General features: G+C 40.7%; 1 protein-coding gene across 5 annotated transcripts in view; it reads right to left on the bottom strand.

The window, feature by feature from the left end:
- The window catches only part of Aldh-III (Aldehyde dehydrogenase type III), a 659088-nt gene that overhangs the window by 85833 nt on the left and 557452 nt on the right, over window positions 1-15803 (bottom strand). For all 5 annotated transcript variants that reach the window (XR_010951341.1, XM_067776411.1, XM_067776412.1 and 2 more), the window contains exons 2-3: window positions 11700-11827; window positions 11586-11642 (exon numbers count right to left, since the gene is read on the bottom strand). Coding sequence is in view for 4 of the 5 variants with exons in the window: in XM_067776411.1 (XP_067632512.1) it covers window positions 11586-11642; window positions 11700-11787 (145 nt within the window). In the remaining variant the exon portion in view is untranslated. The remainder of the gene's footprint in view (window positions 1-11585; window positions 11643-11699; window positions 11828-15803) is intronic.

Genomic DNA, 15803 nt, shown 5'->3' with positions numbered 1-15803 from the left:
TATTGTGTATTTAATCTTTGAACTGATAAGCTACTCCACTTTAAAAGGCGTCCAAAGTTCCTAGTCATAAATGTTTATGCGTAATAAAACAAACATAGAAGGGACCGAAAATATTAGCTATTTGAAAAAATTGAGTTCGGAAAAGAAGCTAGAAATAATTGTATTATCATATCTACCAACAATCAGTTTTCTGATGGATTAGGCACTTCGGGATATATGTACATATCTGGAGTCGGGTTAACCGCTTACGCCGTAAAAGGCGATCTAGTATTATTTACTAGAAAATATAAGGACCCTTATAGAACTAAGCCTAAATATGGATAAGTAAGGATGCTAGGTTGCACGTGGGACCTATCGCCCAAACTCTCACATTGGGTATTTACGGCAATTGTCAAACCATAGTTTGATATGGGATCTTTGTCTGGTGGACACCACACACAAAAGCACGTATACCAATAAACTAGAGGGGTATCAAAATTATCAATGATAATCATAACGGGAGCACTAAAAACTATCCCGAATGCAGCATTGCATGCCATTCTACACATCTCGCTTGCGGACCTAATGGCCAAAAATATCGTTTTAGCAACTTTAACGGGGCTTAAGACCTCGGGGCAGCTTGAGTGCAGGCCGTATAGCTACAACAGTATAGCGCCATTAAATATGGGGCGAACCGACAACATGGTTCGGAGCCTGAGCTTCGAAAGATCTTAGGGCCACAATAGAGCCGTATGGTAGGCGAAAGCGTGCGAAGGCGGCAGAGCATACTAAACAGGTGTATACCGTTGGTTCCGAAATAACGGAAGGGGTTGGGTCCGCTGTTTACTTTGACGATACAGAAATAAGTACGTCTTACAGGTTGCCAGATCACTGCATCAATGCTGAGATAGAAGGTAAGGAAAAAGTTAATGAGTTGCCAAAGGAGGATGCAGCGCTCGATGAAACGACGGTAGACGTCCCAGTCCGTTTGGAAGAAATCAAAAGGAGGCAGGAGTTGCAGACGATCCATCAAGCAGGAAAGGCGCGGACATAAGCGCGGCGTTTCTAAGATCGTGTACAAATCCTACGACGTTAGACTCCCGAAACTGCTTTATCTCTAAAGGCTAACGATGGGCACACTTAGTGGACACTCCCTTCTCGCGTGACACTCCCATAAGTTCGGCCTCTTAAATTACAGCTGATTTAGGAAGTTCGCGTTACAGGAAGAAACGCTGGAGCAGCTTCTGTGTTCATGTCCTGCGCTCGCGAGGTCAAAGCTCCAGCTACTAGGGGCGGCAGGGTTGTCAAATCTCGATGCGGCAATAAGGCTACATAGGTCCTATAAGACTTCTAGTATTTGTCATTAGGATGGAGCGATTCCGTTTGGTCGTCAAACAAATTCTGTTCAAACTGTGGACATATGCAGATTATGTGAAGTCTTTATTGACCGACCCATTCAACCTCACCTGGAAGTATTTAAGGGTTTGAAAACTTAACCTATAAGCGTTTCAAAAAAGGGAAGAGTCTAAATAGAGCGATCCCCAATTTTTAATTACATTTTATTTCTTTACTTTCGATTTTCACTTGTTTGTGAAGCATTTGGTGAATGTGAGTGTGAGTGACTGCGCAGTGCGTTCAACTGATACTTTTAACGTGCCGATTTGGAGCTTTACGGCGGATGAATTTAAAGCAAACAATTTTTTTTTAATTTTTTTCCCGTTTCCTCCTACGCTCTTCGATGCTGTCGCATCTTCTTCAGGGAGTCTGATTTTTTTATTTAAGAAAAGAAAGTAATTGATAAAATCAATTGTGATGCCCTACGTAATGGAAATTACCACCTATGCAGGGCTTTTGGACGCGTTCTAAACTAGCTGCGTCGTAAGTGGTTCTAACGTAGGCGTTGCCCTTAACTGATTAATTTTAAATGGTGGTACAATTGTGGCTGCCAACTGTACCGCCCAGCACCACTTCGGCGATAGTCATCAAACTTGGGAACTGTAACATGGCGCGACTGTCTCTAATTTTCTCTACAGGGAATATAACCTTTTAAAGATTCATTATTTTAATACTAGCGCGCTATCAACAACAACTAAGTCTATTTATGGATTGCCATTAATAAGCCTGAATAATTGTAATTCATTTTCGCTTTTAATATTCAATGATGATTAAAACTGATTGAAGGCGTCGGAATATGTTTGAAATAATAACTCGAAATAATTACTTTGAATACGCTGATATAATTTTACTTAATTTTCTGCTATTAAAAGCAAAAACAATTTCGTATCGAGTAACAACGAGGGCTGTTTGATACTTCCGTGACTTATTGCATAAATTATATATATTCAGTCATTAAATATTTCATATTCCATTACATACCCATATAAGCTCTGCACATTTAGGTCAGGGTTTTCCACTTTTTGGTACTTCCAAATAATAGGGGGTTTCAAAGCTCTCAAAATACCCGTTTCCTTCAGTAATAACCTCATAATTCACCGAGTCTCTTACATCCTAAATTTGTTTTATCAGGTTAGGAAACAGTAAACACACAGAGGGGCGATGTTTTGAAAATCTGCTGGATGAGGCAGCGGTTCGTGGCGCACTTTGTAAATATTTTCCATGTTGGATACTAATTGCGGTAATTTCTTCTTCAAAACACTGTAAAAACTTAGACTCTTGCGACACGCTATTCGGAATTAAAAAATATCTGCTTACCACCTTAAACACGTAGGTCAAATCGAATGGGTTCCGACCCCCTATAATTCTGTAATAAATATCTTTTTAACTTCTGTATGCTTCATGAATTTGAGGTTGTTTAACGTTTAATTAAGCATTGTGGCCTGACATATAAAAGCTGCAACTAAATTTTAAACTTATTTTATTTGACTATGCGCTTGTATTTTTTAGTTAAGTGTTTGCTTTTTCGTCTGTATAAATGTATTAACCCTCAAACCAGCAAACTTTAAATAATGATCGGAAACGGTTGGGAATTTTTTTCTAGCTTAATTAGGACTTAACAAACTTAATTCCGTCAATATGTCGTTTCGTTTGTCTGCCAGGTGAGAAATAAGAAACAATGCCTCCAGGCACTCTTGTAGGTTAGAGCAAAGAAATTAACACTTACAATTTGTAGTAGGGAACAATGTTTTTATTGAAATAAGTTTTAATAAACAATGAATAATAACACAAATAGATTATTTCTTTGTATGATATTCCCCGAAACAATTTTTCGTGACGGAGCACCATAAATGTAAATTACATACTTCGCAGACACATTGAGTTTGGGAGTTTTTACAAAGTTTACACCATTTTTTACCACCTTTTTCCTCAAGCCATTTCGGAAGAGGGCATTACTGTTGAAGCGAACATCACCAACAGGATATGCAGCTTTTCTGCCTACACTTAGAGAATCAGGTAAAGTGGTTGGTTGGCTTGTTGAAAATGGACGACCCGCCGAACGCTTTTGATTGTAGCTCACAAGAGCAGCAGCGATTTGTTCTCTGAATTCAGGCAGCTGTAAAATCTTTTCTTCTTCGTCAGAAATATTACTGGAGTCATTTATCTTCTCTATATTTATTCGCTTATAAAGAAGGTAAGTGTTCGTTGCAGCCATATCAATAAAATGATAAAAATGGCGCGTCCTTACATCACGTGTCTTGGCTCTCACGTGTTATCGTCCCATCAAACCATCCATTAAGTCGACGCCTCCCATATGGCTGTTGTATTCCCTAATTATTTGTGGGCAATCGACTTCAATGTTTTGCTTCTTCTTCCTGTCATATCGTTTGCTCATTCGGATTGCTTCGTTCGAATGGCTCAACTCCTACATAAGTCGAAGCCGGCCTGACCGCTTTATTGTCCTTCCACAGAAGAGTACTAATATCGATTCCATATGCAGAGCCCACGTACTCTGTTGAAAACCCACGCTCTTCCTTTGCTATAGCACTTTCCGGTGGCAATTTGCAATTTGGGATGCGATTCACTCGAATTGTTCCAAGATCAAATATGCCACGAGCACGCAAATAAACCAACAGAGGTAACGACGTATAGAAATTGTCGAAGTAAATTTTATGGTACATGAAGTCATTCACAGTTTGGGATAACCGAACTACAGCATTTGCTGAACTGCCTAGATTGGGACAATTTGGTAGAATAATATTGTCTCCTGCGCTATTGTAGATTTCAAACCGATATGCGTAACCATACGAATCGCATAATACGAACAATTTGACACCCCACTTGTGGGGCTTGTTTGGGATATATTGTCTTAGATGGTGTTTCATTTTCGTTGAGCACATTTGCTCATCGACATTAATCAAGAAAAGAAATAAAACCTGATAATTTCTGCGAGTTGACAAATAGAAGAAGCTTACCACAGTGGACCATGTTTTGAGATTGAGTCGAAGCGTTCGTAGAGAAGATCCGAGAAATGACGTATCCGAAATAACGAGTCATAACTTGGTTGCCCTTTTTTTACCTTTCCTTCCTCATCTCGGAATGGTAAGAATCTTTTTATAGCTTCAGATCATTTCAATGGCATTGTTTTACGAATGGGTTCGAAAGGGTTCTTTCCCCAATTGTTTTCTAAATTCGGGTATCGATATATTGACATATATAAATGAATTCCGATGTTTTGACATATTTCATCGGCATTCACATTGAATTTTGAGTTCATGTCCCCACTAAGAGCACACCGGTTAGTCTCCTGAACAATCATATCAATTATTTCTTTAGAAAAAAATAGAGAAATAATTGGCAGGGAGATGAAAGCTCTTTTATGTTGTCAGGTAAACGTGTGCATCCACGGAATGCGACCTCATTTACATGAAGTTTAAGAGCTGTATTGCGCCACATCAACTTGCTAAACTCAGCGGAATCTTTGGAAATTGTTTTAACGTCTGATAAAATAAATATAAAGCAAGATCGCCATGAGCAAAGATGGGGGAGATATATTTACTTCCAACAAAACCACCATTGGTTGGCACTACGGCTGGACCGGTGCCTTCGGGTCTTGGTAACGGCGAACGAGCTCTCTTTCTTTGAATTGGAGTTGACGTCAATGCCGTGTAGGTTGCTGTAATCGCATCTGTTGATGGAATGCCACCTTCATCGGCAGTAGCAGTATCTCTGACTGATAATTGGCTGCCTCGTTGAAAAAATTTGCACTCGTATCCAGACCTCGAAGGCATTGAATATCAAGTGTTCGTCCTCTGGACTTATTTCCTCTGGCTCGTGGTCCAGAGAACCAGAGTCTATTCCACTGTTTTAATCTTCTTCATCACTTGTCACTACCGATTCCATGATTTCATGGATTTCTTCATCCGATAACTTCGAAAATTTCACACGCGACATCGTACAGCGGTTTAAAAACAGTATATTTGTATTAACTTTATGAAAACAAGTAATGAAATAAAAGTAAAACCGACTATATAGAACACTTTTTAATAAAATCAATGTGTAGGAAAGTTCACGCTGAACGACAACAGTGCCCTGAGGCACCCTTTAGTTTTTGCACTGCCGGGCAGAAAATTCCACTTATTTTAAAACTTTAGATATCAAATCAGCAAGTTAATGAGCACAGCTTAAAGAAAAAAATTATCAAGCTCCGCGCACTTCTCAAAAATAAAAAGTTTTGATATTGAAAATAATAAATTTCTTTATCCAAAAAAACGACCGTTTTCTCCACCTGTTCGCACAAAACCGATTTTATTTTAATTTGAGAAAGAAATTTCACTAGAAATATGGGCGAGAGAGTTAAATTCATTTTCTTAAGAAAAAATATTTTTTTCACACGGAAATCTTGATATTTGTGATGCATGCCCTGAGGCACTCTTACTGGTTAGAGGGTTAATGCGTATTTTAAAAGGGGGTGGGCCTTAGTTCTATAGGTGGACGTCTTTTCGAGATATCGCCATAAAGGTGGTCCAGGGGTGACTCTATAATGTGTTTGTACAGTTATCGTCCTAGAATCTATGCACCTACCAAATTTCAAAAGGATTGGTAAATCTTTGTTCGACTTATGGCATTAAAAGTATTCTAGACAAATTAAATGAAAAAGGGCGGAGCCACGCCCATTTTGAAATTTTCTTTTATTTTTATATTTTGTTGCACCATATCATTATTGGAGTTGAATGAGGACATAATTTACATATATACAGTAAAGATATAAAATTTTTTGTTAAAATTTGACTTTAAAAAATTTTTTTTTTAAAAGTGGGCGTGTTCTTCATCCGATTTTTCTAAATTTTATTAAGCATACTTATGGTAACAGGAGAAACGTTCTTGCCAAATTTCATCATGATATCTTCAACGACTGCCAAATTAAAGCTTGCAAAACTTTTAAATTACCTTCTTTTAAAAGTGGGCGGTGCCACACCCATTGCCCAAAATTTTACCCACTTTCTATTCTGCGTCATAAGGTCAACCCACCTACCAAGTTTCATCGCTTTAACCGTCTTTGGTAATGAATTATCGCACTTTCTCGGTTTTTCGAAATTTTCGATATCGAAAAAGTGGGCGTGGTTATAGTCCGATTTCGTTTATTTTGAATGGCAATCTGAGATGAGTTCAAGCAGCTCACTACTGCCGGTCGCTTGCGGCCAAGTATCCTCTGGGTAGCCGCTAAACACCCGTTTAGCGGTGAGCTAATGTGAGAATGCGACAACCTGGCTAGGCCACTCTGACATAATCGGTTTAAGGGCTAGCCGGGGGAGATTTCATCGGCAGCGTCTGTACACCTCTAGGTGCGGCTGCAAGCGGGCGTCTGTCTTGGAGCAAGCGGCTCGCTATATAAACGTGCCAAGTAATATTTTCACCCCCGCTGAGCGGGTTGTGCGCTGGGCTTGGGACCCGCCACGTAAAACCATACTCCAATGAAATATAACAACAAGCCTCGGATAAATACACTCTCTATTGATGACGACCATGGCAAACGTTTGAAGGACAATGAATTGAGGGCATGCACCTGGAACGTCCGCTCCCTGAATGGGATTGGTGCAGATGCCCGGCTGGTTGATGTCCTCGTCAAAGCAAAATCTGACATCACCGCCATCCAAGAAATGCGTTGGACGAAGCAAGGAAGAAAGAAGATCAAAAATTGTGACATATATTGGAGTGGCCATGCGAATAAGCGCAGTTTCGGCGTCGGATTCGTGGTGGGAGAGAGACTTTGTCGCCAAGTGCTGGCGTTCACGCCTGTGGACGAGCGTCTCGCCGCTATTCGAATAAAAGCAAAATTTTTTAATATATCATTCATCTGCGCCCATGCGCCGACAGAGGAGAAAGACGATGAGGTGAAAGACACTTTTTATGAACAATTAGAACGCACATACGAGCGCTGCCCCCGTCATGATATAAAAGTCGTGCTTGGCGACTTTAACGCCAGGGTGGGCAAAGAAGGTGTTTTTGGCCCTACAGTCGGAAAGTTCAGCCTACACAATGAAACTTCTCCTAACGGACTGAGGCTGATTGACTTTGCCGGTGCTCGAAACATGGTCATATCAAGCACGAGGTTCATGCATAAAAAGATACATCAAGCTACATGGCTGTCTCCTGATCGAAATACTCGCAATCAGATCGATCACGTTGTGATAGACGGACGGCATGCCTCCAGTGTTTTAGATGTGCGAACGATCCGAGGACCTAACATCGATTCGGACCATTATCTCGTTGCAGCCAAAATACGCACCCGCCTCAACGCGGCTAAAAACAAGGAACAAAAAACACAAGGAAAGCTAGACGTCGAAAAGCTTCAATCACAACAGACTGTCAATGATTTCGCAACTCGACTCTCACACCTGCTCTCTGAGGGCACAACTCATCCTGAAGGAATACAGGAGCAGTGGGAGCATATCTCCAAAGCACTTCATACTGCCGCCGAGGAAAAAATTGGTTACCGGCGGCCACGAAAAAACAACTGGTATGATGAAGAATGCCGCGTTGCAACCGAAAGAAAGGACGCTGCCTACAGGGCTACGTTAAAAGCGAGCGCGACAAGAGGAGTGTGTGAACGCTATCGTGAGTTGAAAAGGGAAGCGAGACGCCTTTTCAGGAAGAAAAAAGCAGAAGCAGAAAGGCGTGAGTGCGAGGAGCTTGAGCTGCTAGCCACCAGGAATAACGCCCGAAAATTCTACCAAAAAATACGGCGACAGACGGAAGGTTTTAAGACCGGGGCAAACTCCTGTAGGAATGAAAACGGCGACCTTGTAACTGATGTCCAGAGAGTGCTTAGATTATGGAGGGAACACTTCTCTGCTCTCCTAAATGGAGGCAGCAATTCACCGCGCAGAGATGAAGAACCCGATCCCGCAATCGATGATGATGGAATATATGTCCCCCCGCCCGATTATGATGAAGTTAGAATAGCAATAACCAGATTGAAAAACAACAAGGCCGTGGGCGCTGATGGATTTCCTGCGGAGCTATTCAAGTTCGGCGGCGAGGAGTTGGTAAGGCGCATGCAGCAGCTTCTTAGCAAAATATGGGCGGACGAAAGCATGCCCGACGGTTGGAATCTAAGTGTTCTTTGCCCAGTCCACAAGAAGGGGGATACTGCAAAATGCACCAACTATCGTGGAATCAGCCTTCTTAATATCGCATATAAGGTCCTTTCAAGTGTATTGTGCGAAAGATTGAAGCCCACCGTGAACCGGCTGATTGGACCTTATCAGTGCGGCTTCAGACCTGGTAAATCTACCATCGACCAGATTTTCACAATGCGCCAAATCTTGGAAAAAACCCGTGAAAAGAGAATCGACACACACCACCTCTTCGTCGACTTTAAAGCCGCCTTCGACAGCACGAAAAGGAGCTGCCTATATGCCGCTATGTCTGAATTTGGTTTCCCCGCAAAACTTATACGGCTGTGCAAAATGACGTTGAGCAACACCATCAGTTCAGTCAGAATTGGGAAGGACCTCTCCGAGCCGTTCGAAACTAAACGAGGTTTCAGACAGGGTGACCCCCTATCGTGCGATTTCTTTAATTTGATGCTGGAGAAAATTATACTAGCTGCAGAACTTAACCGCACTGGAACAATATACTATAAAAGCGTGCAATTACTGGCATATGCTGATGACATTGATATCATCGGCCTAAACACCCGCGCTGTTAGTTCTGCTTACTCCAAGCTGGAAAAAGAAGCGGTAAAGATGGGTTTGATGGTGAATGAGGACAAAACGAAGTACCTGCTGTCATCGAGCAAAGAGTCAGCGCATATGCGCCTTGGCAACCACGCTACTGTTGGCAGCCATAATTTCGAAATAGTAAAAGACTTCGTTTATTTGGGAACCAGCATCAACATTAGCAACAACATCAGCACTGAAATCCAGCGAAGAATCAATCTTGCCAATAAATGCTACTTTGGACTAGGTAGGCAATTGAAAAGTAAAGTCCTCTCTCGGCGAACGAAAATCATACTCTACAAGTCACTTATCGTACCCGTCCTGCTATATGGGGCAGAAGCATGGACCATGACAACAGCAGATGAAGCGGCTTTGGGAGTGTTCGAGAGAAAAGTTCTTCGAAAGATTTATGGACCTCTACGCGTTGGCGATGGCGAGTACCGAAGAAGATTTAATGATGAGCTGTACGAGCTATACGCAGACATCAACATAGTCCAGCGAATTAAAACGCAGCGGCTGCGCTGGCTAGGCCATGTTATGCGAATGAAAGATGATGCTCCGGCCAAGAAAGTGTTTCTATCGGAACCCGCCTATGGAAGCAGAGGTAGAGGGCGGCCCCCACTCCGTTGGAAGGACCAGGTGGAAAACGATTTAAACTCCCTTGGTGTGACCAATTGGCGCCGGTTGGCGGAGCGAAGGAGCGACTGGCGCGCCTTGTTGGACGGCCATAACCGTTTAGACGGTTAAGCGCCAATTAAGTAAGTAAGTAAGTAATCTGAGATGAGTGCCCAGGAACTTCCATACCAAATTTCATAAAGATACCTAAAAATTTACTCAAGTTATCGTGTTTACGGACGGACGGACATGGCTATTTTTTATCGCACAGATTATTTTGATATATAGAAGCCTTTATCTATCTCGATTAGTTTATGCCGTTGCGGGGTACCGTTATGCGAACAAAATTAATATACTCTGTGAGCTATGCTCAGCTGATTATAATAAAAGTAACTAGAAATCTGAATGTTAAAAACATGCAAAGTTAAATAATAACAAGTATTTTCATAGCAAGTAACATGTAGTTTACCACTACTACAGCCTGCTTAATATCGCATATAAGGTTCTATATAGCGTACTGTGCGAAAGACTGAAGCCCATAGTCAACATATTGATTGGGCCTTATCAGTGCGCCTTTAGAGCTGGTAAATAAGATAAGAGAATCGACACTCACCATCTTTTCGTCGACTTCAAAGCAGCCTAAATTTAAATTCCCTGCAAAGTTAAAAAGGCTCTGCCAAATGACGTTGAGCAACACAACCAGCTCCGTAAGGATTGGAAAAGATCTCTCTGAGCCATTCGAAAGCAAACTACGCGCAAGGACTCCAAAATGGCAGACGAGTCAATACGTGTACACCGATGGTTCCAAAGTAATTGATGGAGTAGGGTCTGCGGTATACTGTGCTGATCTGGAAATAAACAAATCTTACAAGCTGTCATATCGCGGTAGTGTAGTGCCGGAAGTAGTAGCCGTAACCAAAGCAGTAGAAATACTGGAAGAGAATAGCTCAAACCGCAGCCGCGTCTACTTTTATTTTGACAGGGAAGCAGCAATCAAGACAATAATCTCTCATAGCACAGCATCTAAAAGAGTGTTAGATTGTAATTAATCCCGGGAAAGAATAGGGATAGGGCGAAACTTACATTTTTGTTGGGTCCCAGTACATATGGGAATGAAAAATCGGATGAGCTAACTAAAAAGGGCGCATCACTCGAAGCCTATACCGTAGACGCCTCAACAAGAAGATTAAGAGAAGGCCAGAGTTTTATACGATCGACAAGCAGGAAAGGCGTTGACCCAAGCGCGGGTCTGTAAAATGTCGAAGATCATGTGCAGGTCTTACAACCCTAGACTAACAAAGTTACTCTAATCATTAACACGCGGGACTGTAGGCTCATGGCACGGGTATTCTGACTGCACACTGCCTACTGACATCACGTGCTCTCCAATTAGGTCTAGGTACTGACAGCAGATGAAGGAACTGGGCTGGAGGAAGAAACAATCGTTCATACTTTGTTCAAGTGCCCGCTGGCTATGACTACAGATTTTAGAAGTGATACATCTATAAGAACAGAAGTGGCATAGGTTCTAGAAAGGTTCTAGTATTTGCAAAGATGGTTGAGCTATTTTATAACATAGCTCCTGGTTTTGATAGGGGCTCTCAGTTTGGGCATTAAAAAAAACTTCTGGAAACACTATAGACTCATTCATCCTATGCGAGGTCCTCCAGACAGACCAGTTCAACTGAACCTAACCTACAAATTCGATGCGAAAATTGTAACAAAATCTGTAGATGAGAACAAGAGAGGCCTTTATTGCGTTGCGAAAAATAAGTGGATGGTCTTTTTCTGACCTAGATGTGATATTATTGAAAAAAAAATAAAAAAATTGTCGCATAAAAAATGCACCGGGTAGGTTTCGAAAATACTCACCGATTTCGATAACTGTAGCGCCTACATTGATATTCTTTTGGCGATTATTTTCAGATTCTGCAAAAACAAAAAACTGCGTTAAGTTGTAATATATAAATAACAAATAATTTTTACCGTTATTGTTGTTATTATTGGGCATCATTATGGTAGTAGATGTGACAAATAATTTATCGTGGTTATCCAGATTTATGACGCTACTCATTTTAATTTAAACTGATTTGTTTAGCTCCGGTCAAGATTTACTGAAAATAAATGAATTACATACCATAATTAGTAAAACATTGTTTATATGATTTTTAAGGCCTTTTGAGGCTACTAGAGTTCGCCCAGTAGTTGAAATTCAACCAGTGCCCTTCGGTCCTTTCTTTTCCTTTCCTTTACTTTCCATTTCATTCCTTTCTTTCCTTTCCTTTCCTTTCTGCCTAAGCTCGCGTAACCCACAACACCGCAACCCTGCCACCCACTTAACACACCACACACTAACACTAACACATTCACACACATAAATTGTCACACCACACATATACATTCATATATAAACATAATTCACAATTTTGTAATAATTTGTACCATACAGTCGATCTTGGCGCGCAATCGCAAGCTATTTAAATATACCAATTTCGATATTTAAACAATTTCCTTGGTTATACATCTATTTATCTTTGGGATTTGATTCGAACTTTCGAGTGCAAGGTGAGCGCAGTGAACACTGCAAAAAAGGACAAAATTATCTACTTTCCTTTCCTTTCCTTTCCTTTCCTTTCCTTTCCTTTCCTTTCCTTTCCTTTCCTTTCCTTTCCTTTCATTTCCTTGCCTTTCCCTTCCTTTTCCTTTCCTTCATTTCCTTTCCTTCCCTTTCCTTTCCTTTCCTTCCCTTTCCTTTCCTTTCCTTTCTTTTCCTTTCCTTTCCTTTCGTTTCCTTTCGTTTCCTTTCCTTTCTTTATTTTCCTTTCCTTTCCTTTCCTTTCCTTTCCTTTCCTTTCCTTTCCTTTCCTTTCCTTTCCTTTACTTTCCTTTCCTTTCCATTCCATTCCTTTCGTTCCTTTACTTTTCTGTCTTTTCTATTGCTTTCCTTTCCCTCACTTATTTTATTTTAATTTATTTTATTTTATTTTATAATTAATTAGATTGGTTGAGATGAAAGACCGCGGTTATTGAATAAAACTTCCTTTTTAGTTTGTTTTATATTCATAAATTTAAATTTTGGTCGATATTTCGACTTCAATCTGAAGTCATCATCAGGGACATTTTATTTTAGTTTATTTATTATACTCAGCGTGCTTTGCACACAAAGTTTATTAAATTTGGCACCATAACGGTTGATCGTAACGACGTAAACGAATCGAGATAAATATAGACTTCCATATATCAAAATGCACAGGATGAAAAAAGGAATTGATTTAAATATGTCCGTCCGTCCATCCGCTTGCCTGTGCATACGATAACTCGAGTAAATATTAAGATATCTTACTGAAATTTGGTATATGGGTTCCTAGGAACTCATCTCCTATCGCTATTTAAAACGTGCGAAATCGGATGATAATCACGCCAACTTTTTATATATATAACATTATGGAAAACACAAAAACCCTAATTATTTACCAAATAATACACATAGAATGTTAAAATTTGATGTGTGGACTGATATGAAAACTCTTGAAAAAAACTTGAAAAAAAATGTTAAAAATGGGCGTAGCACCACCCACTTGGAATAAAATCAATTCAACAATTTTGTGTTGCCTTTCTGCTCCAAAGAAAAATTAACGAAATCGGTTAAGGACCACGCTCACTTTTATATAAAAGATTTTTGAAAGGGTCGTGGATGATTGAAATAAGCTATATCTTTGCAAAACAGAGCTTAATATCAATGGTATTTTACTTTCTAAATGGAGTACCACAAAAAGTTGGAAAATATTAAAATTTTTTAAAATGGGCGCGGCACTGTCCCTTTTTTGACTAGGTAGGTAGGTAGGTGTAATGCCTGGGCGCCCAAGTAGCTAATGAAAAGCCGTTTTGATGCCATAAAACTCGTCTGAACCTACTGAGTACTACATGGATATGTTTTACAACCAGACTGAGTTGTTTATAAAATCAAGAATGTTTGCCATCCCTATTTCCGCTAATCTTCCTAGATCTTCAAAAAAAGGGCTTCCGAATGATTTTAAACGGATTCTAGCTAGAACCGGGCATTTACACAGCAAGTGCTCGACAGTCTCGTTTTCATCTATGTCCTTACAACTTCTGCAGTGGTCATTGTGCGGACTACTCATCTTTTCCGCATGCGTGCCTAAAGCCCAGTGACCAGTGCAGACCGCTATAAGTCTATGGGTGTCGGCCCTGGATCTCCCCAGCATATACCTTGTTTTCCTTTCGTTGTAGTCCGGCCAATTTGCTTTCGAAATCGCACAACCCGCGGTGTTCTTCCATTTTTGTTGCGCTTTGTTCACATAAAAATCTCGAATATCTCCCTTGGCCACCCCCAGGGGTACTTCGACACTGGTTATTCCCTCACCCCCCTCTGTTGAGCATCTGCGTGCCAGTTCGTCAGGCATCTCATTTCCCTCGATTCCCCTATGTCTCGGAACCCACATAATGGATATTTTCAGAGCGTCGTTTGCATGACCCTACCAGCTTTTGGCTAGTATATGGCAGCTCACGCCTTAATTGTTGCTTGACTGTCAGAAAGGATAGACGCTTTGCCAGTTATGCTCCTGGCCTCGAGTAATTTACAGGCCTGCCAAATTGCGAGGACTTCTGCTTGAAATGCACTGCAGTATGACGGTAGTTTGAGCGACGTAGAAATTTCTAGGAAATGCGAGGGGATTCCAGCTCCCAACCCTGAGACCATTTTAGAACCATCAGTGTAGATTAGTATGCCGTTCCCCCTGGAGCCGCTCCCCTCTTCCAATCATCCCTACTTGGAATGACAGTGGTGTTGTTGCCCTCAAACTGAAGTTTGCGGGGATTATCATCTATTTCGGAATTTAGTACTCCCGTCGGGAGTAGATTAAGGATACTGCTATGCCCCTTCTGAGTATCCTTCCAACAACCAGATTATCTGATTCTCAGTGCGGTCTGCGCCGCTGTGCATAGTATGTACATGTGTATCGGAAGCACGTTTAAGATGGGGTCCAAAGCCGCAGTGGGGCAGGTGCGGCAGGCTCCGGTGGCGCCAACGCACGCAGTACGCTGGACCTTCTGTAGGCTGGTGAGGTTGTACTTCTTGCAAAGAGTTTCCCACCACACTATAGAGCTATACGTCAGCACTGGCCGCACTACTGCCTCATACAGTCAAAGAATCATCTTCGGCCTGAGATCCCACTTCTTACCGAGCATCGCTTTACAAGCATAGAAAGCGACGCAGGCCTTCCGCACTTCCGCCTTTTTGACTAAGCAATTTATTATTTGAGCAAGAGTTTAAATTTACTGTTCAATTGTGATTAGATTGGAATTATAGTAAAAAAATCCAATCTTCCGAACCATTTTTATTTATTAGTCCATTTATTTTGACGGAAGCAGCACGGTTACAAACTATCGACTTTGAAGCTCCCTTCATCATCTAGAATTATAACAAGCAAGCCCTTTGGCAACTTCCCTCTAAGTATCTTTCAAAATAGTGTGAATGCCTTTCGCTTAATTTATTTAGCCAATTTCTGCGGCTGTCTAACCAAATTTTTAACAGCAAATGCTTTGTTTACGGCTAAATACTTTACTTTTGCATTTAAAAGTCAGAAATTGTTTTGTTTAGACTTAATTTTTGTCTTTTTAGTGTACAAGTACATGAACTAAAAAAAAATCTTTTTTTTATGCAACAAATTTTTTGGTGGTTGAAACTATTTGGATGTTTTCGAAGCAGCAGCATTTTGAGTTTTACCAGTGCTCCTGAAAATATGCAACGAATTTAAGAAAGTACAAATATTTTCATACAAGTTCGTGTTGCGTTCTTGCTCATTATGGTGAAATTTCCGGTGTGAAAATTTTGTACTTGTGCAAACATACATATAAGTTGAACTAGCTTGTTGCCTCTTATGCAAAAATGTTAATTTCAAAAACGGACAAGTACCGTAAACACTTTATTTGACAAATTTCACAATTCATATGGAAATAGAAATTCAATAAAGGACGATAATATTATTCAGTACATGCCCTGTAGGAAAAATCTCTAGTTCATGGTACAATTTCTATAGTTCCGAACCCCTCCGTAGCATATACGAAAGC

This window comes from Eurosta solidaginis, chromosome 3 (genome assembly GCF_040869045.1).
Source record: "Eurosta solidaginis isolate ZX-2024a chromosome 3, ASM4086904v1, whole genome shotgun sequence".
NCBI classification, from domain to species: domain Eukaryota; kingdom Metazoa; phylum Arthropoda; class Insecta; order Diptera; family Tephritidae; genus Eurosta; species Eurosta solidaginis.
The sequence above is the reverse complement of the archived record's forward strand: the minus strand, read 5'-3'. Positions and strand labels throughout refer to the sequence as shown.